The sequence below is a fragment of the Epinephelus lanceolatus genome, chromosome 6 (genome assembly GCF_041903045.1).
Source record: "Epinephelus lanceolatus isolate andai-2023 chromosome 6, ASM4190304v1, whole genome shotgun sequence".
Classification (NCBI taxonomy): domain Eukaryota; kingdom Metazoa; phylum Chordata; class Actinopteri; order Perciformes; family Serranidae; genus Epinephelus; species Epinephelus lanceolatus.
Window position 1 is genome coordinate 42,609,722 of NC_135739.1, and position 25,493 is coordinate 42,635,214.

Here is a 25,493-nt window from a genome sequence, read left to right on the forward strand (position 1 = left end):
CCTGCAAATGCAATATCTAAAGAACACCTTGTGGAGGATTCTTTGGATTTGGCACAAACATCCATTTGGACTCAACAATAAACTGATTAAATTTTCGTGGTCAAAAGTCAAAATCACTGTGACCTTCCATCTGTCTCATTCTCATGAATATGACATCTCAAGAACACGCTAAGGACATTTCTTCCAATTTGGCACAAATGTTCACTTGAACTCAGCAATGAACTAATTAGAACTTGGTGGTCAAAGGTCGCTGTAACCTCACAAAACATGTTTTGGGCCATAACTCAAGAATTCATACACCAGTTATGACAAAACTTAACACAAATGTCTAACAGGATAAAATGATGAAGTGATGACAATTTATATCTGAAAGGTAAAGGGTCAAGAGGTCACTGTGGTATAATGTTCTGCAAAAACACCTCTGGCCATTATTCAACGTCGTATCTCAGGAACAGAAGGGGAGATATTTGTTCAGATACTGAGTTGGTGACAGTAATCTTGGGTGTCCACCTTGAAATTGTGTTGATTGTATAGATCTTGTGTACTGCCGCGGTGAAGATGTGTGTGAAGCATCCATGTTTTCACATATATGGATGTAAACTGTAAATGGAAGTAAAGTGGTTTGCGGAGGCATGCAACCATGAGGCGGTAATTCCAGTTTTATATGCATTTGTCATTATTTTTGATATTTGAAAAAACTAAGCACTTAGGCTAATTAATTACGATCAATAGGTGAATCGTTACCAAAAATATTGTTTTGTTCAGTCTAGAATACACAGTATAGTGTATACTCTTCATAATGTAATTAAATACAGTCATACCTTAGTGGCTCCCCAGGTTTCCTTCCCAAACTCCTCTGCTTCTTTGACATCATCAGAGATCAGGAAGTTGTCAAAGATGGTGCCAGATTTGACCTGAACAAACATGAAACACATTAGCATTATTTATATAGGTTTTTTAAATGTATTGAATCCCTGGGACCAACAGGTGGTCATCTGAGTGGGTCCTCAAAATAATGTGTGTTTTATGTTATATGGTTCTAATTATGGTTATAGGCATGTATGTTGAAAATGTGTCTTGAAGTTAAACTAATAAAATCCCAAATCTGACAACTTTATTTACCAAACCATATATAATATGTATTGTATGTATTTTATATACAGTCTGTTTACAGAACATTATACAAATGTCACATCTTGAGTTGAGTAAAGAGAGCACCAATATCATCTACCCACTATCAAGTAAATCAAATGTGATATGATTGTTATGTGATAATCCATCCATCCATCCATCCATCTGAGGCCGGGTCGTGGAGGCAGCAGGCTGAGCAAAGCATCCCAGACATCCCTCTCCCCAGCAACGCTTTCCAGCTCCTCCTGGGGGACCCCAAGGCTATCCCAGGCCAGATGAGATATGTAATCCCTCCAGCGTGTTCTGGGTCTGCCCCGAGGCCTCCTACCAGTGGGACATGCCCGGAACACCTCCAGCGGGAGGTGCCCAGGAGGCATCCTGATCAGATGCCCGAACTACCTCAACTGACCCCTTTCAACACGAAGAAGCAGCGGCTGTACTCCAAGCTCCCTCCGGATGTCTGAGCTCCTCACCCTATTTCTAAGGCTGAGCCCAGCCACCCCACGGAGGAAACTCATTTCCGCCACTTGTATCCACAATCTCATTCTTTTGGTCACTACCCAGAGCTCATGACCATAGGTGAGGGTTGGGATGTAGATGGACCAGTAAATGGAAAGCTTCGCCTTCTGGTTCAGCTCCCTCTTCACCACGATGGACCGGAGCAGCGCCTGCATCACTGCATAAGTCGCAACAAACTGTCGATCCATCGCACGCTCCATTCTACCCTCGCTTGTGAACAAGACCCAGAGATACTTGAACTCCCTCGCTTGTGGCAGTAACTCTCCCCCAACCCGGAGAAGGCAATCCACTGGTTTCTGGCAGAGAACCATGGCCTCAAATTTGCTGACCCTCATCCCGACCGCTTCACACTCAGCTGCAAGATCATGGTGTGATGAAGCCAACAGAACCACATCATCTGCAAAAAGCAGAGATGCAATTCTGAGGTCCACTTCCTCCCCCCAGCTGCACCTCGAGACCCTGCCCATGAAAATCACAAACAGGATCAGTGACAAGGGACAACCTTGGCGGAGGCCAACACCCACCCAATCCATGCGAATGTAAATAAGAAACTGTATGAATTGATGAAAATTTCCCTTTCTATGTTTTCCCTTTACTCATTGAGACTATGAATAAAAGGCAATCTCATCTCGAGTTCTATTTCGTCCCTACTGACCGCCAGAGGCGGTGCATAAGCACTGGATAACTCCGCCCGCGCTAGCGCATGTCGAGTACGAATATCAACAATGTCACCCATGACCCCTGCATGAACTCCAGGAGGCTATATCTTCTGGTGTCAGCAGGTGATCTGTTCCCTTCATTCTTCTCGCGATTCACGCGTTGAGGTGTACGTAAGTTGTTTGCTGTTGATTTCATGTGTCGCTGGCCCTGGGCAGCCTCGTGCCTCTGTGGTGGGAGTAACGGGCTGGCGCTCGTCCTCGGAGGGGCTGTGGCCAGCGTGTTGCACAATTGTATGTATGTCGTTGTCCCTGCTCTGGTATTGTGGCTTTGCTGGTATGGCGGTGTCCCCGCCCCCCGCTTCCAGCATTACCTGCAGCTGCTGAAGGCTGTGAGCAGGTCAGTGGAATTTGAATTCTGATAACTGTGTTCTGTTTTTTTTTTTTTTTTTTTTTTTTTTTTTTTTGCAGTTTGGGATTCAAAGTGAAGGATTCCATTGTGATTGGTGACGGTGGTGTTTCCGCTACCCTCTCCCAGCTCAGTTGTGTTTGTCAGACTTTATATATATATATGTGTGTATATATACACACACATATACATACATACATATATATATATATATATATATATATATATATATATATATATATATATATATACATACATATATATATATATATATATATATATATACATACATATATATATATATATATACATATATATATATACATATATATACATATATACATATATACATATATATACATATATATACATATATACATATATATACATATATATACATATATATACATATATATATATATATATATATATATATATATATATATACACACACAGTACAGGCCAAAAGTTTGGACACACCTTCTCATTCAATGCGTTTTCTTTATTTTCATGACTATTTACATTGTAGATTCTCACTGAAGGCATCAGAACTATGAATGAACACATGTGGAGTTATGTACTTAACAAAAAAAGGTGAAATAACTGAAAACATGTTTTATATTCTAGTTTCTTCAAAATAGCCACCCTTTGCTCTGATTACTGCTTTGCACACTCTTGGCATTCTCTCGATGAGCTTCAAGAGGTAGTCACATGTAACTCCACATGTGTTCATTCATAGTTTTGATGCCTTCAGTGAGAATCTACAATGTAAATAGTCATGAAAATAAAGAAAACGCATTGAATGAGAAGGTGTGTCCAAACTTTTGGCCTGTACTGTATGTATGTATGTATGTATGTGTGTATATATATATATATATATATATATATATATATATATATATATATATGTATATATATATATATATACACATATATATATATATATATATATATATATATATATATATATATATATATATATATATATATATATATATATATATATATATATACATACACACACACACACACACACACACACGCCTCCCTTCCTTCCAGTCTGAGAGGGCGGACTTCTGTGGGGCTCCTGCGCAGAAGAGGACTGCCACACGGAGCGGGAACGGTGCTCCCGCGAAAAGGAGGAAGACGGTGGCGAAGGACCGGCTCTCCTCCACATGCCGGCGGTTAAGCCTCCAATCGCGGCCTTGATTGTGGCTCCGGATGAGGCGATGAAGTCCGACCCTAAGTGCCCTTCTGCGCACTGTAAGGTTACAGACAATTACATCTGCAAGACCTACAACACAGCAGCACGTGTCGGCCGCTTGGGGAACACCCTCTCCCACTTACTCCTTGCCCTCTCAGCCTCCCTGCAGGATGCACAGGTGGACGACTCCGTCCGCGACATGTGTGATGCGTCACTGAAGGCTTTTGCCTACCAGACGAAGGAGCTGGAACGGCTGATGTCGACGCTTGTCCACACTCGCCGTCATGTCTGGTTGGCAGTCACCTCTGACGGAGGCGACTCGTAGGGTCCTTCGCCGGGTGCCAGCAGAACCTGGGGAGCTGTTTGGCTCTGCTACTCTGGACGCAGTGGACCGCACCACTGAGGCCGACGACACCAGGCGGCAGCTTGCGAGCCTCCACAAGAGGGCACCTGTTTCCAGGGGCAGCTCGAGGAGTTTTCCATCTGCCCCTTAGGGTCCTCCACGACAATCTCCCCGGGGTGGCCAACGGCGACGGCGGGACGAGAGGAAGTCAGGGGGTGACTTTCACCTCGGAAGCCTCAGGACCCCAAGCCCGACCGCCGCGCTTCCGGCTCCTCCAGGGGCCGGGGGCCTCGGCACTAGGGCCACGGGGCCGGTCGTCGGCTGCTTTTCCCAGCAGCAGCTCAGTCACTGGGCTGCCTGCTCGCCAGACCCCTGGGTAGTTGCCACCCTGACCCGGGGTTGCGAATTGCAGTTCCGACGCTGGCCCCCAGCCTTTGGCCGGGTCACCATGACAGTCATCAACGACTCGGCCAAGGCCCAAGCCTTAGCCCAGGAACTGTCCACCCTCCTGGACAAGGGCGCCATCACACCGGTGGACCCCATCCTTCAACCTGCAGGACTCTACTCGACCTACTTCCTTGTCAGCAAGAAGGATGGCGGAGTCCGTCCCATCTTGGATCTACGCGGCCTAAACAGGTACTTGAAAATTCTACCGTTCCATGTGTTGACTTCAGCGGGCGTGATGCACGTGATCCGGCAAGGCAAGTGGTTCACGTCCATCGACCTGAAGGACGCGTACTTTCATGTACCCATTGCGGCTCATCATCAGCCCTTCCTGCGATTTGCCTTTCAGGGCCGCCAATATCAGATCAGGGTGCTCCCCATTGGGCTCTCCCTGTCTCCCAGGGTCTTTACCCAGTGCGTGGCAGGGGCTCTGGCGCCATTACAGGCTGGGGGCATGAAGGTGCTGCCATACCTTGATGATTGGCTGGTGTGCGCACCTTCCCGGACCCAGGTGGTCCAGGATATGGCCCGCCTTCTGACACACGTGGCCCGGCTGGGCCTCACGGTCAACGTGGCGAAGAGCTGTTTGGTCCCCACCCAGCAGGCCGCCTACCTAGGTCTGGTCCTGGACTCTGTGGTCATGAGGGCCTACCTGTCAGAGCGTCGTGTGGACGACATCCTCCGACTCCTTCTTCTCTTCAGGAGAGGCAAGCGGCTGCCGTTCGTCATGTTTCTTCGGTTGCTGGGCAAGCTGACGGCCGCGTCGACTGCCATTCCTTCTGGCCTGTTGTCATTGCGCCCCCTCTAAATGTGGCTGAACGGTTTTCGCCTGGACCCCAAGCTCCACAGGTGCAGACTGATCGCTGTGTCGCAGGCATGCATTCGCGCCCTGGCACCTTGGAGGGACCGGGCGTTCCTGCTGGGGGGTGCGCCCCTGGGTGCTATTCCATCCTTTCGGGAGACCGTCACATTGGATGCATCCCGCTCAGGATGGGGTGCGGTCTGGCATGGCAGGCCGGCTCAGGGACAGTGGTCTGTCCGGGACCGCGCATACCACATCAATGTGCTGGAGCTGCGGGCCGTCCATCTGGCTCTCAGGCACTTTATACCGCACCTGCAGGGGAAACGTGCTGATCCGGTCAAACAACAAGGCTGTTGTCTCCCAGATCAACCATCAGGGGGGCACCAAGTTGGTGCGACTGTTAAGTGTGTCCCGGCACCTGTTTACATGGGCCCCTCCCCGTCTGTCCAGCCTGCGGGCTGTGTGGCTGTCCGGCGACCAGAATCGGGTGGCGGACTTCCTTTCCCGACACAAGCCTCCTCCGGGGGAATAGAGGCTTCATCCGGAGGTCGTGGGGATGATCTGGGGCATTTTCGGCAGGGCGGAGGTGGATCTTTTTGCCTCGAGGGAATCAACTCATTGTCCCCTCTGGTTCTCCTGGACAGAGGGGGACGGTCCTCTGGGACGGGATCCCCTGGGGCACGAGTGGCCCGATGGCCTCCTGTATGCATTTCTGCCATTGCCTCTGATCCTCCCGACGCTGCAGCGGGTCCTTCAACAGGGCCATCGTCTCCTCCTGGTGGCCCCGTTCTGGCCGGGGAGGATTTGGTTTCCACTGCTGCGGAGGCTTTGCTGTGGCTCGCCATGGCACCTCCCAGAGAGGACGGATCTCCGGTCACAGCTGGGGGGTCGGATTTGGCACCCCGACCCCTGCCGTCTCCAGCTTTGGGTCTGGCCACTGCAGGGCCCGACCCGCTCCTGACTGCTTGCACTGAGTCGGTCAGGTGCACCATTTCGCATGCTCGTGCACCATCCATCCGCCTCCAGTACGAGTGCAAGTGGAGGAGGTTCTCTGCCTGGTGTGCAGGCAGGGGGGAGGATCCCGCCTCTTGTACGGTGGCCACCATTCTCGAGTTTCTCCAGTCTCTCTTGGAGGACGGTCGCACTCCTTCCACCTTGAGGGTGTATGTGGCGGCAATTTCATCGCGACATGTTTTGGTTGAGAATACCACCGTGGGGTGCCAGCGGTTGGTGTCTTCTTTTCTCAGGGGGGCGCTGAGGCTGCGGCCTCCGGTGGCCCCCAGGGTTCCGGCATGGGATCTCTCCCTGGTGCTGGATGTCCTGTCTTCCTCGCCCTTTGAGCCTTTAGCCCAGGCTGATCTTAAGTGGTTGTCAATGAAGACAGCCTTTCTCCTTGCTGTCACGTCAGCCAAGCGGGTTGGGGAGCTGCATGCTCTCTCCGTCAGTGAGTCCTGCCTGCGTTGGGGGCCGGATGGTTCGTGGGTGACTCTCTGGCCGAACGTTGCATTCCTGCCAAAGGTGCTGCCACGCAACCATCTCAACTGGCCGATTCATCTGGCTCGGTTCGACCCCCTGTCGGCCGACTGTGGAGCGCAGTTGTTGTGTCCTGTACGGACCCTGGCTGCTTACCTCAATGCCACTGCACCTGTGCGACGAACGGACCAATTGTTTGTGTGCTGTGGGGTTCATAACAGAGGTTGTGCCCTCTCTAAACAGTGCCTGTCACATTGGATTGTGGATACCATCTTCTATGCTTACAGGGTCACCGGTCGTCCGTTGCCAGCCGGGGTCAGTTGCCATTCGACGCGGGGGGTCTCCACGTCCTGGGCTGCTTTGAAGGGTGTTTCACTGGAAGACATCTGTGCTGCGGCTTCTTGGGCGTCGCCTTCTACGTTCCATCGCTTTTATCGCCTCAATGTTGCTGCTCCGCATCCGTTAGGTATGGTCCTCCACCACGGGACTTCTGATCAGTGAGGTAGGTCTGGGGGATTCTTCGTGACGTTGTTGGTATGTGTCATCCAGTGCTTATGCACTGCCTCTGGCGGTCAGTAGGGACGAAATAGAACGAAAGTTACAATGGTAACTACGGTTCTATGAGTCCTGGATGACCGCCAGAGTGTCTGGTCACTCTGAATCCTCGCGCGCTCACGAGCAGATTTTGGGAACAGATCACCTGCTGACACCGGAAGATATAGCCTCTCGGAGTTCATGCAGGGGTCACGGGTGACATTGTTGATATTCGTACTTGACATGCGCTAGCACGGGCGGAGTTATCCAGTGCTTATGCACCGCCTCTGGCGGTCATCCAGGACTCATAGAACCGTAGTTACCATTGTAACTTTCGATATATGCACAGCTGGTAGGAAAATGATGGCTGCCTGTTAAAAAAAAAAATTTTTAACACAATGCAGCCCCTGGACAGTAAAGCATCACTGGATCATCATCAATATGAGGAAATACAGTATTGGTCACACTATGACAATAAAGCATCATCAGATTAAAAAAAGTGGCACTTCCCCTGAACGGCAAAACATCATCAGCTCATTATCAACATGAGTGAATACAGCATCTGCTGTCACAGCAGACATTGCGATGTAAGATTACAGGAAGGTCCGCAGTAATATCCTACACATCTGCAAATTCTGGAACATTTTATGAACCTAAAAATATAAGGTCATCATCTACCGGCGGTCCCCAGAGACCACTGTGCCAGCGCACAGAGCCTCAGAGAGCCGGAGATGAGGCCGGGCAGGCAGATGTCAGATCTGTGCAGACCACAGGGACAAAAAACACAAACACATCATGGACAGTAGGATAATAACATCAAAAACACAACAAGTATCACTCTTAGTGGTTTGTGTAACACAAGAAATACGCACAAAATGAGTAAAGTCAAGCATCGCCACTGTGTCTATCAGATTTATTTTTCACAATGTAGCATTATCAGTGAAAGTGATAATGAAAAAAAAAAAAAAAAAAATAAGGTGTGTCCCCCGGATGTGTTGATAGTGAGTTTACTCTATCCTTTCAGATTTTAATGCATCCGGGATGCAGGACATGTACCTAGTAATATCACTAAGTTACACAAAGAATCCAGAAAACAGATTCTTCTTCTTCTTTTTCTTTTTTTTTTTTTTTAAAGATATTTTTTCGGGCATTTTCAAGCCTTTAATTGATAGGACAGATGAGTGTGAAGGGGGAGAGAGAGAGGGAGTGACATGCAACAAAGGGCCACAGGCTGGAGTCGAACCCGGGGCACTGCGGCAACAGCCTTGTACAGGGGGTGCCTGCTCTACCACTAAGCCACCAGCGCCCCCAGATTATTCTTCTGATCTTGTTTCAACTCAACTTCAAATTAAATTTTACCACGCGACATGAAACAAGTCTGTATGTATACTTAGGCCCGGTTAGTTAACAACTACAACTGTAAGTGGGTGAGTTATAATATTACCTGCCACAGATCCAAGCCCAGTACTCCAATGTTATCAAACTTGTACATCATGGCGTCATGAGTGTACTCTGGGTTGTCTATCTCAGGGTGGACCCAGGCTCCTTTGTAGTCAGGGTTGTCGATCTGCTTGGGTTTCCACTCGCCCTGCAAAGACAAACGAGGGGTTCGGATTAGTGATGATACTGGTTATTAGACTAATGCCATGACAGAAGTAATGCCTTCAGAATATTATCAATGCCCCCAACTCTAACCCATTCATTTTTTCTCCCACATGCCACTAAAAGGATGCCAAATGGTGATCAATCATTTTGTCTATAAAAGCTCCTGCCCACGTCCTCAGCTATAAAAGTCTTACCTTGTATTCTGGGTTGGTGATCATGGGAGGTTCCCACTCTCCGTCCATGTCCTCGTCCCAGTCGTCAGGCTTCTTGGCATCAGGGTCAGGGATGGTCTCTGGTTTGTCCCAGTCCTGAAAGACAGCAAAATTACGGTTATCACTCAAGTCCTAACTGTGAAAACACAATGTTACAATATGATGCACATCATAAAACAGGGTTGTGAAGACTTTAGCAGAACAACAAACCACACCAAAACAAGTATGTTGGCATGGCTACACATCAGTGTGGACGAAAAATGACATTAGCTCCAAGTGGATACATTGGTCTCTAGTAGGGCTGGGCAATATGGCTTTAAAATAATATCACAATATTTTTAGGTTTTATCGTGATACCCGATATATATTGATATTTTGAAAAAATCCTCTAAACAACTAAAATACAAAATTACTAAATGAACTACAGTTATAATAAAGGGCAAATAAAGTGGCTACTGTCACAATAAAGTTTAATACGATACTGGTATAATAAACTTAATTAAAGTACTGTTATAAAAGTAGTTATAATTAAATAATTCAAAGTGGAACCACTGGTGCTTTTATTTTGAAGCAGGGTTAGGGTTAGAGTTGATGTTTTTGCTGAACTTTAAGCTTCCAGTCAACAGTCAGGTGTTAGCAGTTAGCATTACGTTAAACTGTTGCCACTGCACCTTTAAATGTGAGGATTTATTCACTGTGAGCTGGAAACACACTAACAGCTCTCCAGTTCATGTAATAATGATATCTGCACATCGCACTGGTGCTCTATTGTCATAAAAAGCTACTCAATAGTGGTCATTACACCGCAAGCGATGCGTTCACGTAGCACTCCACAAGCCTGGCGGCAGCACACGTATTCACACCAAAACCGAACAAATGCGTCGTGCAGCGGCCGCTGTTGTCACGTCAAAATACAAACCACACCTGAACAGTTGGTGGCGGTAGTGCACGGTGTTTGCAAATCTCCAGTAAACCCCCATCGCGTTCAATGCTTGGACCCAAAGCCCAGGGTGGACAGGTTTGCGCGCAAGTGATTATTCCAACACTTGGAGAATTAATATTTAGGACTACAAATGGGTAAGTACACGAAACATGTGCCTGTCAGGTCTCACTTGATACGAAGATAACTGAGTTATCCAGATTACAGTGCTGGCGATTTTTTTGTTATGTTTTTTTAAAGCTGGTTTAATAACGTCATTTTAAACAAGCTTCAAACTCTTCAGCAACTGAAAACTGGGCTCTGCTCTCCTACCTCAGGCTTGGTGTCATTGGGGTCGTCGATTTTGGCCCTGTCGTCCCAGTCACTTGGTTTCTTGGCCTCTGGGTCCTTGATCTTTTTGGAGGGCAGCATGTCCCAGTCGTCCTCTAGGGAGCCTGACTCCACCTTCTCATTGTTGATCCTCACCTCGTATGTCTGGTCTGGATTCAGGATCAGTGTGTACAGGTGAGTCAGCTCGTCATCCTGGAAGAGGAGGTTAAGGGTTTTTAGAGTGAGCAGAACCTGAGAAGACTCTTTAGATTCATGTTTACAAAGATCTGCAGTAGCTACCTTGCATTTGATGTCTTTCTTGATGAGGTGGTTCTGGCCCTTGTAGTTGAAGATCACATGAACCTTCTTTGTGCTGTATCCACAGATGTCAGGCCCTGCAGACACAGGTCATGTTATTAGGGGCCGGCAGGTCTGTCACTCCGCTCAGTCATACTACTACAGTGCTACCACTTTGCAACTTTCAAACAAAATGTAACCCCAGCTGAGCAGATGTTCAGATGCTTTAAGCTTCAAGAATTACTAAGTCTATTACTCTGTTTCTCTCAAAACTGTAAAACTTCTTAAACCTATCCCACTAAATGTTTTATCGTGAGCCTTGTTAACGGCTACTGCCAATTCTCGCTAAATACATCACCAATGTTAATGAAAAAAAGACAGTGTTTATGTTGTGGTACAAGTCGTGGGAAATTTCAGAAATGCAGTGTTTCCCCTACCATTGTATTAGGGGGCTGCCCTGCCCCCCCAAATGGCACACCCCACCCCCCCCTTGAAGGTCAAATTGATTTTATTTAATTTTATTTTCTATATAGCGCCAGATCACAACAGAAGTCATTTAAGGTTACCTTTCCTATAAAACAGGTCTATACCTTATCCTTTTATTAAACAAACTAAATAGCCTTATGTTTTTTATCTTATTTACAGGACGGCATGTCATTTTTGACTCTACATGGTCATGTGTCTACAATTCTCCTCTGCTCTCTGTATCTCACACGGTGGAGTTTTGCCCCGCACACACACACACAAATGCGCACGCACACAAACAGAGTATGAGGGGTCAAACGTTTCACCCAACCACACTACAACGCCTCACTTGCGCCTATTTAGGACACATCAGATCTAATCAAACCCCTTGAGCGCATGCCTACATTTTACATAGGGTTACTATGGAGACACGAGTGTTACACACACGCCCGCTACATGACGCGCAGGCGTTGTGCGCTCCACTCACACAACTATGAGGGGTCAAACGTATCGGCGAACACACACACACTGCATTCACTGCGTACTTGATACGTGTAAATTGCGTGTGCAACCATCACCGTGTACTTGCTTCGCGTGGACTGCGCGTGCATTCACCGTGCACTTGTTACACATGCAATGCGCGTGCAATGCCTGCACACGCCTAGATGTGTGGTTATTAGACGTGCGTGCGTAGACACGTCATGTAATCACATGTTATAACAGATGATCTGTCACATGCATTTTGGGACATTTCACTGTCAGTTGCTCGCTGTGAGTCTCAGCGCAGTAAAATGGGCTTTTTTCAGATGATCAATTTACTTGACTTATATTTTCGATAGGCTATTATTTTTTTCGTTATTGTATTATTATACATTATAATTGTTTTCAGTTAATTAGGCAAGTTTATTCTATTGAAATTTATAATAATTTTTGTATGACATGCGACATGAAAAAAAACTGCTGGCAACGGCTGAATCTCCTTGTCGGGGCAGCGTCCCTAGCAACGTTGGGCTACATAGCAACGGTCATTAAGGTGTGTTCACACCGGACTTTTTATTTATATCGCTGTCGCTCGGTTCGCCCCTTTGATATCGCTTCATCGCTCAGTTGCAATCGCTCGTCAATGTGGCAGAAATCAACAGACTCGCTTTTTCGCTTTGATGATGTCATTGAAGCGATCAGGGAATTTCAAGGGGGGGGGGGGGGGGGGGGGGGGCTTGACTGTCATGACATGTCAGCTTCATTAAAAGTATAGCTGCAAATTAAAAGCAACAATAGATGTAAAAACACACAGCGACAATACATCTGAACATTTATACCTCCGTCTGAAAATTATACATTTTGATACATACAGGTATACATAGGCTATTGCAAAACTGTATACCAGTATACCAAAAGTATACCAAAGCATACATTTTCAAATAAATATTTATTTGAAAACGAAACCATTCATACGGTCAATAAAAAAACATTTTGGTGTTAGTTTGTCAGAGAGGAGGAGTATCAATAAAAAAAGTTTCCACTAATCATTTCAGTGTTTATTTCTTTTATTCTTAAGTTTTTTTTTTCATTAAAATGCGTAATATAGCCAACAATATTATAGACCAAAAGTTAATCTAATTTATTATTGTAGAATGTATTTAGCAAATCACCACTTTCAACTGGAGACACAGTGCAGCAGCAAAAAAAAAAAGGGCATTATAAAAAGCCGACAAATAATGTTAATTAACATGAGACATTGGAGAGGATGTCAGTCCTATTCTATAGTCTGTAATATTTTTTTTATTTTATCATAACTTCTCAGGAATTACTCAATAATGCATTTTTTGTGTGCTTCTGAGCACACGGGCAGCATAAACAATGAAGTTACATATGATGGTCTGGCAGATCGTTGCGGCGCTTGGAGGCAGTTGACAGTGACAGTTTTTTCAGCAGCCGTTTTTCTTCCTACTAATAACCTATGGTTGAGGCAGCTCCAGCTCCAACTCCGCTCACATGCTCTGACTCAGGCATCATAGCCTCTGAGCCATGAGCGATAGATGCATTAGCGCTGTCCGTGGTGCTTTACACTAGTTTTACAGCGCCTCTCCAAGCGCCGCAGTCCCTGCGGCTGATGCAGTCACTGTTGAGATTACATTAGTTTTTTATTATTAACAAAATGTTTTTTTTATTGACAGTATGAATGGTTTCGTTTTCAAATAAATATTTAGAAACGAAAATGTATGCTTTGGTGTACTTTTACAGAGTTTTGCAATATGTATATAGCCTACCTGTATGTATCAAAATGTATAATTTTCAGCAGCGGTTGGAGGTATAAATGCTCAGAAGTGTAGTGTGTTTCATTTTTGTAACTTAAAGGCTTGAGAAAACATACAAGACACATTTTTAGGAAAAGTCATAGGAAGAGAAGCTTGTAGGTTTTATCTAAACAGAGTTATCTGCATTATAAAAACCGTCGTGGCGGCTCTAGGACAAGTGCACTTACATTGATCACTTCCATAAAATAAAACGAGAAATTGGAGAAGATTGAAAAAATTGTTAAAATTAAATTAGGGGACTGATCACAGATGCATTGTGTCTGTGTGTTTTTACATCTATTGTTGCTTTTAATTTGCAGCTATACTTTTAATGAAGCTGACATGTCATGACAGTCAAGCACCCCCCCGGGACTCCAAGATTACGGCAGCCAATCAGCGTTGAGCTGCAAGCGACAGGACCCAGCGAAATACCACTCCAGATGAGATTTCTCATCTCAAGCGACAAGTGAAAAAATCGCTCTGTCGCTCTGTCACTGTTGCTCAGAGCCCAAATGATTTTTCTCCCGGGCGAATATATGCTCAATCGCCTGTTTGCATTGACTTTGTATGTAAACTCGTCACTAGCGAACAAAAAAAAACAGGTCCGGTGTGAACACACCTTTACACAGTAATATCAGACCTCTGAATGCTGAGACTGACCTATATATGTGTATATATATATATATATATATATATATATATATATATACATATATACATACATACACACATACATACATATATATATATATATATATACATATATATATATATATATATATATATATATATATATATATATATATATATATATATATATGTGTGTGTGTGTGTGTATATATGTGTGTGTGTGTGTGTGTGTGTGTACACTTACACAGTGTATGTATATATGTATATATATATGTAACAAATACACTGTGAATGCACGTGCAGTGGACGCAAAGCAAGTACACGGTGAATGCACACGCAGTGGACGCGAAGCAAGTACACGGTGATGGTTGCACATGTAATGTACACGTATCAAGTACGCAGTGAATGCAGTGTATGCGTGTTCGCTGATACGTTTCACCCCTCATAAACAGAGACACATGCGCACGCATACACACAGACACGTGCGCACATACACAGGTGGGCACACTAGATCGCGGCTCAAGCGGTATTTTCCTTACTGAACCCGACCTGAGTCCGAGACCATTATAACCGAGCCCAGCCCGAACCCAGCCCGAACCCGGCAGACTTTCTGATTTTTAGCCCGACAGAGTTTGTCACCTGACATAGTTATTGTTATGGACAGTGTGTAAATGACCATCAAAGGACTGCTGTCACTTACAGTCAAAAACCCCATAATAGTATGGGCCCAAATGCCCATACTATTACAGTAAGCATCCACCTAGCTCTGTGTGGCCGCTGAATGCTAACATGCTAATGTTGAGCGGGTATTAAGTTACATCTTCATTTAGCATGTCTTCATGCCAACATTAACTAACAAGAATTTAACACAATGTAAAACTCATTAGTGTTAAAGGTAATTAGTCATTAACCAAAGTACTGGAGAAATTATAATTTTGACATGACGAAGAAGAGCTTGCCCTATTTTGAGGTTTTGAGTTCCACCAAATGTCCCGCTCTGACTCACTGCTGCACAGCAGCTATAAAGTTTTCTTTATTTTATTTCCTTTAGCATTACAGAGAAAGCTCAGAAATAACTACATCTGACACAGCTGAATGTAGAAATAATAATCAGGAAAAAGCATCAAGCATCCTTCCAAGTGCTCTCCCCTCAAACAGCTGTACTGTATGGCAGGCCTCAGTGCCTCTGTATAAGACAAGCATGACTCACCAAACATGATGTAATACTGTGAGTCTCCATGCATGTTAGTCTGGTCCAGGTCAGAGGGGAAGATCTTGACATAGCCGCCTCCACAGTCAATCTTCTGCTCATGCTTGATAGTGAACTGGATGACCAGGGTCTTTCCCTCGTTGCTAAAGGGTTCAAAGCGGGCTGACAGGGCGTAAAAGCGGGCATCCTGGCTGGTCTGGATACCTGGTGTGAGTACAGTTAAGAAAAAAATAGGAGTAGCTGTTAGCAACAATTGCTCACAGTTTCATTTATGACTGTGCTGCAGTTTTTTCTTGCCCAGATTTCCTTGTAAAATGATTTTATTTTAATGTAAATGAATCATATTTTTCGTATGCCAGATACTCTGTGACTTACTGTAGTGCTTAAGGACATAACCAAGCCTACATCAACTGCCCGAGGCCCCAGGACTACAGGAGCCCAAAAAGTTGCAGGATTTTGTGCTAATTCCATTGAGAAAGTGTTTTGGTCAACTGCTATGACTAGGGTTGACATATAATATCATGTCTTAGAGAGGGGCCTTGTATCAAAAATGTAGTTTCAGTTTCACCTTATAAATATTCCTAAATTAATGCATGTTTAATCAAATCAGCACAGAGTAAACCTGGGGCCAGGGAATATTCCAGCACAGAAAACTGTACCCAATCATGCATTAAGAGTTGGGGGTGTTAATAGCTTCGCCCCAGGGTCCGCTGGCAGGTTATTCCAGCTCTGTGAATAATCTCAGCACATTCTTTATAGGACACTTCCTTGTCTTTGTTGTGGCTTTACTGGGATCAGGTCATATACACGAACCTCTTTTACCTACATTTGCATGAGAAGACACCATCTGTATTTGAGATGTTTGTATCTATGCTTGTCTGTATGACAGAATACGTCAGAATTACCTTTATCGGCCTCTGCATCCCCGAAGAACTTTCCAGCACTCAATTTCCACTGGCCATAGTCGGACTTGTGCTTGGACTCAGTCCAGCGGCTCTTCCATCCATCTGAAACACAGCAATCCAACTCAACTGGTTACTGACTCGTTACTGTCTTTTTCTGCTAGTTGATACAGTACTGAGAGAGAGGAAGAATGCACACCAGTGCTGGAGAGCTGCTGACCATGATCAAAGTACAGGGTATGAATGCCCTGAAGGAGACTGTCATGTCCAAATGTTGGTAATTTAAATATCTTTTTGTATGTGGCTTCAAGTGAGCATTATCTTCATTAACAGTTGGTATAGTATTGCTAAACTACATTGTACATCTATTATACTCCTTGTTGTAGTGGCAGTTGATGAGGTGGGTGTAATACTAGGTAGTTGGGTAGGTTACTGAAGAGCAAGTGGATATACTCTCCTATTTATTCCAATGGCTTTTTCGGTGATAGGTGTAATGGCCAGGAAGAGGTGGATATACCCCGTATACCTGTGGATACCCTCCACTACATTACTGATTATATTGCTTGTCTCTGACAAATACTTAAACTTGTTGTACTGAATTTAGAGAATTGCACCACAACAAGATGACTTAAAAAAATAAGACATTTTTGAGAGAATATGAATAATCGCCTCTGCACAATGACTCATTTAAAAATGATTTAACACTAATGCTGTTTTTAGTCCACATCTTAATCATTTATATTACTCTAACTGTATCTTGATAGTAGCCTCCTTTTATTTATTTTTTTTTTACATTTTCAGTCAAAGTTCAGTTTTTATTCTTACTGGTTCGGCACACTGAGGACAGTCAGTAACTGTTGGGTAGTTTTAACAGAACAGCCTACAAACAACACTGTGGCCGTACTGAATTTTAGGGATGCACCGAATATATTCGGCCGAATATTGGGGGAAAAAAAAAAAAAAAAAAAAAAAAAAAAAAAAACACACACACATTCGGTATTCGTGAAATAAGTGAAAAGCAAGGCCGAATAATAGCGGCGTGTTTTGATAACGCAATCAAACAGCGTGCGGTGACGGATGGAGTAAAATGTCGGCAGTGTGGCGATATTTTACTCCGTCCATCACCGCACTCGCATTTGCGACTAAAAATAGTTTTGTGCGGGCAAAATAAATCATTCAGCACGCTGTGCGAGTACAGATTTCAACCAGCAGCAGAAACGAAACGGCGAATCCCGCCGGTTGTGGGTTGAACGGGGGTCACAGATATGGACAGGAATACGTATTCCTGTCAAATACGGCGGTGCATGATAACAGCTTACCGGCGACGGAGAAGTCCGGCTCCAGGTGAATAACTTGGTGTCATGACTGCCCAAAAGTACCTGAACAGCCAAGCCATGGCGGCACACAGTATGTGGCGTATCAGAGGAGAAACGAGCCGATTTCTATTTCATTTATTTATTTTATTTCAATCCCCCCTATGTTAATCACTTATTGATGCTGTTTTTGAAGTATGAATAAGTCAATAAGTAATTTATTCCATTGAAATATCATTGATGTACTATAGAAAAGTGATTTATCTTTTTATAAATGACAAAAGGCACATCTGTCTCATTTTTGCTGTGGTATCCTGATACTACTCAGAACCATGATACTTTCACTGGTATCGTACCATGGGTCCCAATTTTGGTACCATGACAACACTAATCTGGAGGGGGTTCATCTGCAAAAACTAATGAAAAACTAAAAAACGGCATTCGGTATTCGGCCAAGCGTTTAATATTATTTGGCTTCGGCCACAAATTTTCATTTCGGTGCATCCCTACTGAATTTCATATGAATGATCTCAGTGTGGTTCAGTGCCATATCAAAAGTGAAAGCGTATTCAGACTTACATACCAGGTTGCCAACTAATGCATAATTTGTTACACGATTTCCATTTTAAAAATAATACTATAATACTGACTTTAACCTTGATCACATTACACGACTGGCCGACCAATTTTGAGTTGCAGAGATCTTTTCAGTGTTCATACCTGGCGACGTGTGTTTCTGTCATCGGGAGTCTCGCCAACTGCGTTACGGCCTGTGTGTGCACACCACAAGATTTCACTACCGAGCTCTCGCCGACAGAGCCCCAGATAACACGGTGACGTCAAACTACGTTTTGTCACGTGTGACCAAAACAGGATATTATGAAGTTCCTGGCACTTATTGTCAACATGGATGTCCGACAGCTTGCAGCTCTGCAGGTTGTTTGTGTCCTGCTTTGCGCTGAGAAGTCTGTCCTCGATCCTGCGCTATCTGGCTACAGGTGGGTTATTTAAATTGCGTGGAAGTAAAAATAAATGAATTAGATCTGCCAGAGCCTGGGTCCAAACACAACGCGCACTACGTGCTCCTGTGAACACCACTATTGTTGTTGCTTGCCGGCTTGTCCTCCTCACATTTATTCCGTCCTCCTGCGTGCTGACGTGGGACATATCCCGCCTCTCATTGGCTGATGCTCTTTTTCAGTCGTATCACACCTCTCCAGTTTTCTAGCATGCCAGATATCCAGTCCCAGTCTCAGACGAGGGGGCGACTGGCTCGGAGGGTTGTTCACACATGAGGGCAGTCTATCTGCCGACTCACCTCCGACCCAAGGTGGCTCTCAAAATCCTCTGCGACATCAAAATCGTGGTGAAAATCATGTAATCTGAACTAGGCTTTAACCTTACTGTATTACGCTACTTTGTTTGTTGTTTGTTATTTAGGAGGGGGAGGGGGTGGTGCAAGAAGGAGGAGGCATGTCAAATAATTGGTTATGCCTAGGGAGGGACTTAGTTTTTTTTTCTTAGCTTAAAGGAGGGGCAGACACATTTAAATGGTTGTATTTTGCATTCATTTTACAGTCATGTTTTCTTTAAAAATCGCCAAATTTACACCATTTATCATTGACAGAAACTGTAAAAAAAGAAATTATTATTGGATCTTCAAATTTCCAGCGGACATATCATGCATGACAAATTAGTCAGAAAAAAATCAGAACAAAGTCTGAGCTTAAAATGTTGTCATTTCAACAAAATTACTTTATGCTGAGTCTCATTTAAAATTTGGCCAAAAATAAACCGTTTGCACTTTGCACGAACTAACCAGCATGCACAACAAGAGTGAAGAACTGAGGCTTTTTTTGAACGACTTAGCATGTCGTCTCCAACTTTATACTTTCAAACATCAAAGGGTAAGTTTTAACAATCTAGTAATGAATTTCTGATGTGTGTGTGTGTGTGTGTGTGTGGTGGGTGGCGGCGGGGGTCCACCAGTCACTCAGGGAGGCTCAGGGATAAAAAAAGAAAAGAAAAAAGAAGTCACACCCCAGCCATCCCTCTCCTCTGATAACTACAGACCAGTCCCTAACTGGTTCGGTACATTGAGGACAGCTAATGACTATTGGTCACTGCGGCCGATACTAGACTTGACATGAAAGCCCTAAATATGGTTCGGTGCCATATCAAAAGTGAAAGAGTATTAAGACTCGCCGACGAGGATGTCTGCTAAAGCATTATTTGTTATTTCAACTGCAATTTAAAACACTGGAATACGGAGGAATATGGACTTAATGTTACTGTGTTAAGCTACTTCAGCAAGGGTTTTTCCTGATAATTATTTCTCAGTTGAGTACTAGACATAACCAGGCCTAGCTTATTGAAAGGGGTTAAATTAACACAGTAAGGTTAATTTAAAAGATAAATTTTCTTTAAAATACCAGATATAGAAGATAAACTACCAACTGGTAACACTACTGTTAGAGGTTGTTAAGGCAGCCACTTTCACAGCACTATCATTCAAACACAGGACAAGAAGACATGATACTGCACCTCCATCCAGAAACTGTTCCTTGAAGTAGACGGTGGCGTCAATGGTGACAGCTATCGATGCAAATACTGCGAGAATGGCTGCTGAGAGCTTCATGTCGGTGGCGCGTGACCGGCGCAGGGAGAAAAGGAGAGAAGATATGAGGTGAAATCAGCTAATAAAAGCCTCGAGGAAATGTAACCTGAGAATCTCAACAGCGACCAACCCTGCACAGATGGCCGCAGCTCATTGGACGAGCAGCTCGCCAATGAAATGAGACCACGAGTTACTTTTCGGAAACACTCGGCTTTAGTCGGACAACATCGAATGGGGGCGGAGGCAAGAAACAACATTGCTCTCCCGCAGTGTTCAGGGACTATGGGAAAAATGTGCTATTGGATTTCTACCTGAAAAAAGGGACATCCGTTTTACCCATACAGAGATTCAAAGGGTAAAAGCTATGGAGAGAGATTTGTCTCGGTATTATTTGTGTGAATAGATCTACGATCCGTGAGTTCGTGTGTAATCTGTAACCTAAATGTAAAACACTTAATGCAAATACAAAGAAATATGTCAAATCAAAAAACTATTTTACTTCAATAAAAAAATATCTGCATATACACTAATTCCACAAATTTAAAAAAAATCAAATCTGTGAATACACTTAATTAATTTACAACTAAATGAAAAACATCTGTGATCTTCCTAACACTACAACTACAACAACAGATGTTTTTGAATCCAGTTTTTATTTGTGAATCTCAATTCAACTCCTGCGGATTGCACTTCTTCTTTTAATTTTTGGAATGTGCATATTTCCCAATCATTTTTAAATTTGCAAAAAACAATTTGTGAGTTTACAAATCTTTTTTGTGTTTGTTTCATATTTACAGATTACACATTTACACAAGTTGTCTCTCTGTTCGCACAAATAATACTGAGATAAATTAATCTTCATTAAACCCTTTGGGGTCCAGTACTACCAGTGGTTGGCATTGGTATTATACTGCCAGTGATAGGCATATGGTTATGACGACTTGACTTAGATTTATATTTCCCTTTCATTTCAAAAGTTAGTGACTGTTTACAGTCTTCTTCAACAAATTCTCCACCACCTACACCAGCTTTGCAGTGCATTGTGTGGCTTTTGTTACAGCTTTTGTGTTGCTTTTTCATGAGCACACCATAAATGTGCAGGACACTGTTGAGGACGTTTTATAACTCTGTGGTAGCATTCAGTGTAGTTCAAAAGAATTTCTGTCCAGAGATGGACAGAAAAAGACAAATTGGTTAGCAGGGTTAGCTCTTTCTTGGACTGCCCTCTTGATTCCATAGAGGAGGTGAAAAGGAGTAAATATGGTGGTTGGATAAATCAAATCACTGTGGAGAGTCCGGTCAGAACTCTGTGTTTGCCTTTACAGAGAGCAGTCCAATAACCAGGCCTTATTCCAGTTAAGAGTTTCTTTATTCACTGAAACGATGGTGATGGAACTTGTGGTTTCTGAAAACCATAAACAGGATATACAAATAATAAGAATACATTCACTGAAATACACAATGCACATGTAACTCTTGTTGCATTATCAAATACCTATTATCCAACTATACATTTTGAACTTATGTACTGCATGCCTTTAATATCAGTATTATATAGAAATGCACTCTATAACATTGTGCAACTACAATGTATCAAATAGCCTACTTACACTTAACAGAAATGCACAACTTAAACTTTGAATGCCCAGGCTAATTACACTTTAATATATGTGGGAACAGACTACTTACGAGTCTGATGGACGCACAAGTTACCCTTGACTTACTCCTAAACTATAAACACCGGCAGCACACTATTAACTTTTCTTCTCTTTGAACACGTTGCTCTCCGTACTGCTGGCAAGCCATCTCTTCCTACGGACTTGTGAGACAGAATCCGGAGGCACACCCTTAGCTGGCCACTGATTGGGTACTCAGTCCCCACAGCCTTTTCAACAGAAGGTGAGTGAGAGGAGGGTGTTTGCCAAGCTGACATTAATCATGGACAACACCTCTCACCCCCTACATGAGACTATGGGGACCTTAATCAACTCCTTCAGTAACAGGTTGTGACACCCACAGTGCAAGAAATAAAGAAAAAAATAATAATAATAAAAATATATACACACACACACACACACACACATATATATTTACACTGTGTAACATTCAAGTTACACAGATTTTCATCCAGCCAGATGAGATCTTTACATTAAATTTACTACACACCATGTGTGTATTTCAGTTATCCTGTGCAACTATCAATCATGGACATATGGTAACCGTTGAAGTGAAAGGTGTATATAGTGTTTATAGATTTTATATATATTTTTTTTCATTTTAATCCTTTTTTAAACACTCCATCACTTTTTTCTTTTTTTCTCTTGCTTCTGACTCTTGATCTTCTGTAGTAATGCAAAAATGTCAACTTTTTGTGATAAAGCCGTATCTTATCTTATTGTCTCTGCAAAGGATAACTGACTTCTGAACTTCATCTTTTGATCCTTTAACAGTCTGTAGCTTGAATTTATGTTGCCCTAAAGCCCAACACAGTCTGAACAAAGCTCATATGCAATACAATACAGTAATACACAGCCCTGACTTTATAAAAACACATTCAAAAGTAGGTAATGAGCATGAGCAATGCTGCTGTGTAAAGTCACTGTAAAGCTGTTAACGTGTTTTAATTTGGTTATACCATATTGTGACTGGTCATACTAACCACTATCCCAGGGGATAGCTCGCCGTGATCGTATAGAGGTTAGTACTCTGCGTTGTGGCCGCAGCAACCCCGGTTCGAATCCGGGTCACGGCAGTTTTGTACAGGTTTGTGAAATGTGAAGGATAGTTGAATTAATACAGATATTATAGCCTATTGTATCTTTAAAGTAACTAATAATTAACTTTGTGTAGTTGAAATGACGTTTGCCGGTTTGACAACAACGCACGTGTATTTCAGCGGATTATTAGAATTGGCAAGGAAATAACAATGAAAAGGTTACCGGTTCAGTTGAGCATGGCTTTAGACAGAAAGGAAATCATACTTGTGAATTTATTTCAGCATACATATAATGGATAACATCAAATATATCATTTAACAACAATGAATGATCAGAAGTTTTTTTTATTTTTTATTTTTTTAAATTTCGTATGCAAATATTCAATTTTGACGACATTAGCTTAACTTTACTACCTTTACCATAAAATGACAAATGAATAGTTTGGTTGATCATGTTTTCAAAACATTATTGACCCTTATTTGACTTTTATTTTTTGTATCAACTTACATAAATCTGTTCAGTAAGCGTGATGACTCTTTTTATCCAAAAGGTCAAAGGTAAACTTCACTGTGACATCATAATACATCTGCAGAGCGGTAATTTATCTTTATTTATTTTTTTCATGTGGGCACTACATGTCATGTGACCTTTGTCACATGATCTAATGATGAGTATACCCGAATACCCTGATGAAGACTCGAAATGTGTTGGTCTATAAATTAATTCATAAAAGATTTTTAACCACAATCAGAGTGCCTTGGATGCATTTTTGGTCTGCCAGCCCACAGCATGCACTTTGACACTGAGTAAGCTGGACAGTCATTGCTTTTAATTTTTGTGTGACTACTTGCCCTGTCTGTGAAGAGTACCTGATTTTTTTTTTCAATCTCCTACACCTCGTGTGACCCAGTGCAACGCTCCCTAATTTTTTCTTCATAGACCGTGAACTTTGGTAGGAGGTAAAATAAAACCGGAGCTCCTGAAGTTTGCCCAAGTAGTAGTACCAACCGCGACCACAGAGAGGCCCCAGAGTCTGTGTTACATATCAGAGTGACTTCATGATAATTGAATACATCACTGATCCCTGCAAGGATAACCAATAAGTCAGCACTCACAATTGATATTGTGTTTTGTTTAACGATTTTTAAATGATATTTCTTCTCAGATTTTGCGTCTGCTGTATCTCAGGAAGGCCCCTCTCAGAGTTTGGGCCATATCTTACATATATGTCAGTTACGTCATACATCTACTCCAGTAGCACACTGTTGACCTTTATATGAGACTGGTTTCAAAGCTGCTGATCTCAGTGTGTTGCTGTCGTACTTCAAGAAATTCAAAGGTAGAAAATGTGTCACTGGGCATGATGTTGAGGCCCCCATGAGTCTGTCACTGCTTTCTTGACAAGAACCTTGACGAATGTCAGTTCTCATAGAGGCACTGGAACCAGGAAGCAGGAGGCAGCTGAGACTGCGGGACATACCAGATAGCAAGAAGAATCCTGGTTACACATCACTTTTGTGATACAGTGTGAAGGTGAGCAAAACAAAATTCTACAAGAACAACAGGTGAATGTAAGATTAAACCTGACTTGATGGCACGTTTACATCCTCCAGCCATGAAAGAGGCTGTGTAAATGCACACATCAACATGTTTAGGGATTCTCCGTCCATCCCATTCTCGTGAACACAATGTTCCAAGAACACCTTAAAGGAATTTCTTCAAATGTGTCCACTTTGACTCATGGCAACTTGAGTGGTTTACAGAGGCATACAACCACAAAGCCGTAGTTCTAGTTTTAGACTGTTAGCTCCTTACTTGGTTTTCCTAAGCAAATAAATGCTTGCATCTAACTGCGTGAGACTATTACATTATTATTTTCAACCACAGCAGCTTGATGAAATTTAGGGATATGGAATGTATTTTATAAAAAGGGGACAGCAGAGTTGTTTTATAAATAAAAGCTCCAGTAGGCAACATTGTTTTGGTATAATTGAGAAAAATTTTTATAATATCCTCTAAGCATAATGTAAATCAAATGGTCTGAGACAAACAATAGGTTTCTGCACCTCACCATGGCTCTGTGTTCAGCCTCTAAAGAATCAGTATCGTGCCAATGTGCATCAACCAATCAAAGGTCAGCTTAGACCACTGCGTTCCTATTGGCTGTTCTACTGCAAATGCACGTTCCCGTGCCGCCGGCAGAAGGGGAGAGCAAGTGGCAGTGGTGAACAGTGCACCAGGTAAAATAGCTATTCCAGCATTGGCTACAACTGCCTGCATGACTAAACAATCCAAAAAAAGGAAGACAGAACTCGGTTCCCCAGAGCCCCGGAGGGAGGTGAAGGGTGAGGTGGGGCCGGGCCCGGCCGGAGGGCACGGGGGTTGGCCATGGGAGCAGAGCCGAGGGCTCTCCGCGGAGAGGGAGAGCCGAGCCGAGGGGGTATGTGTGGGGCGGGCTGCTGTG

At 43.4% G+C, this 25,493-nt stretch overlaps 1 protein-coding gene and 1 non-coding gene across 2 annotated transcripts in view; one reads left to right on the forward strand and one right to left on the reverse strand.

The window, feature by feature from the left end:
• Positions 1–20,459, reverse strand: part of LOC117254135 (calreticulin) — a 22,335-nt gene extending 1,876 nt beyond the window's left edge. Inside the window, exons 1-8 of the mRNA XM_033622169.2 lie at positions 20,240–20,459; positions 16,386–16,487; positions 15,481–15,684; positions 10,882–10,976; positions 10,585–10,794; positions 9,315–9,428; positions 8,960–9,103; positions 822–914 (exon numbers count right to left, since the gene is read on the reverse strand). Coding sequence (XP_033478060.1) covers positions 822–914; positions 8,960–9,103; positions 9,315–9,428; positions 10,585–10,794; positions 10,882–10,976; positions 15,481–15,684; positions 16,386–16,487; positions 20,240–20,333 — 1,056 coding nt within the window. The 5' untranslated portion in view covers positions 20,334–20,459. The remainder of the gene's footprint in view (positions 1–821; positions 915–8,959; positions 9,104–9,314; positions 9,429–10,584; positions 10,795–10,881; positions 10,977–15,480; positions 15,685–16,385; positions 16,488–20,239) is intronic.
• Positions 20,460–22,992: 2,533 nt separating this feature from the next.
• trnah-gug (transfer RNA histidin (anticodon GUG)) lies at positions 22,993–23,064 on the forward strand. The gene has a single exon. It is a non-coding gene; the product is annotated as a tRNA-His (tRNA).
• The last annotated feature ends 2,429 nt before the right edge of the window (positions 23,065–25,493 follow it).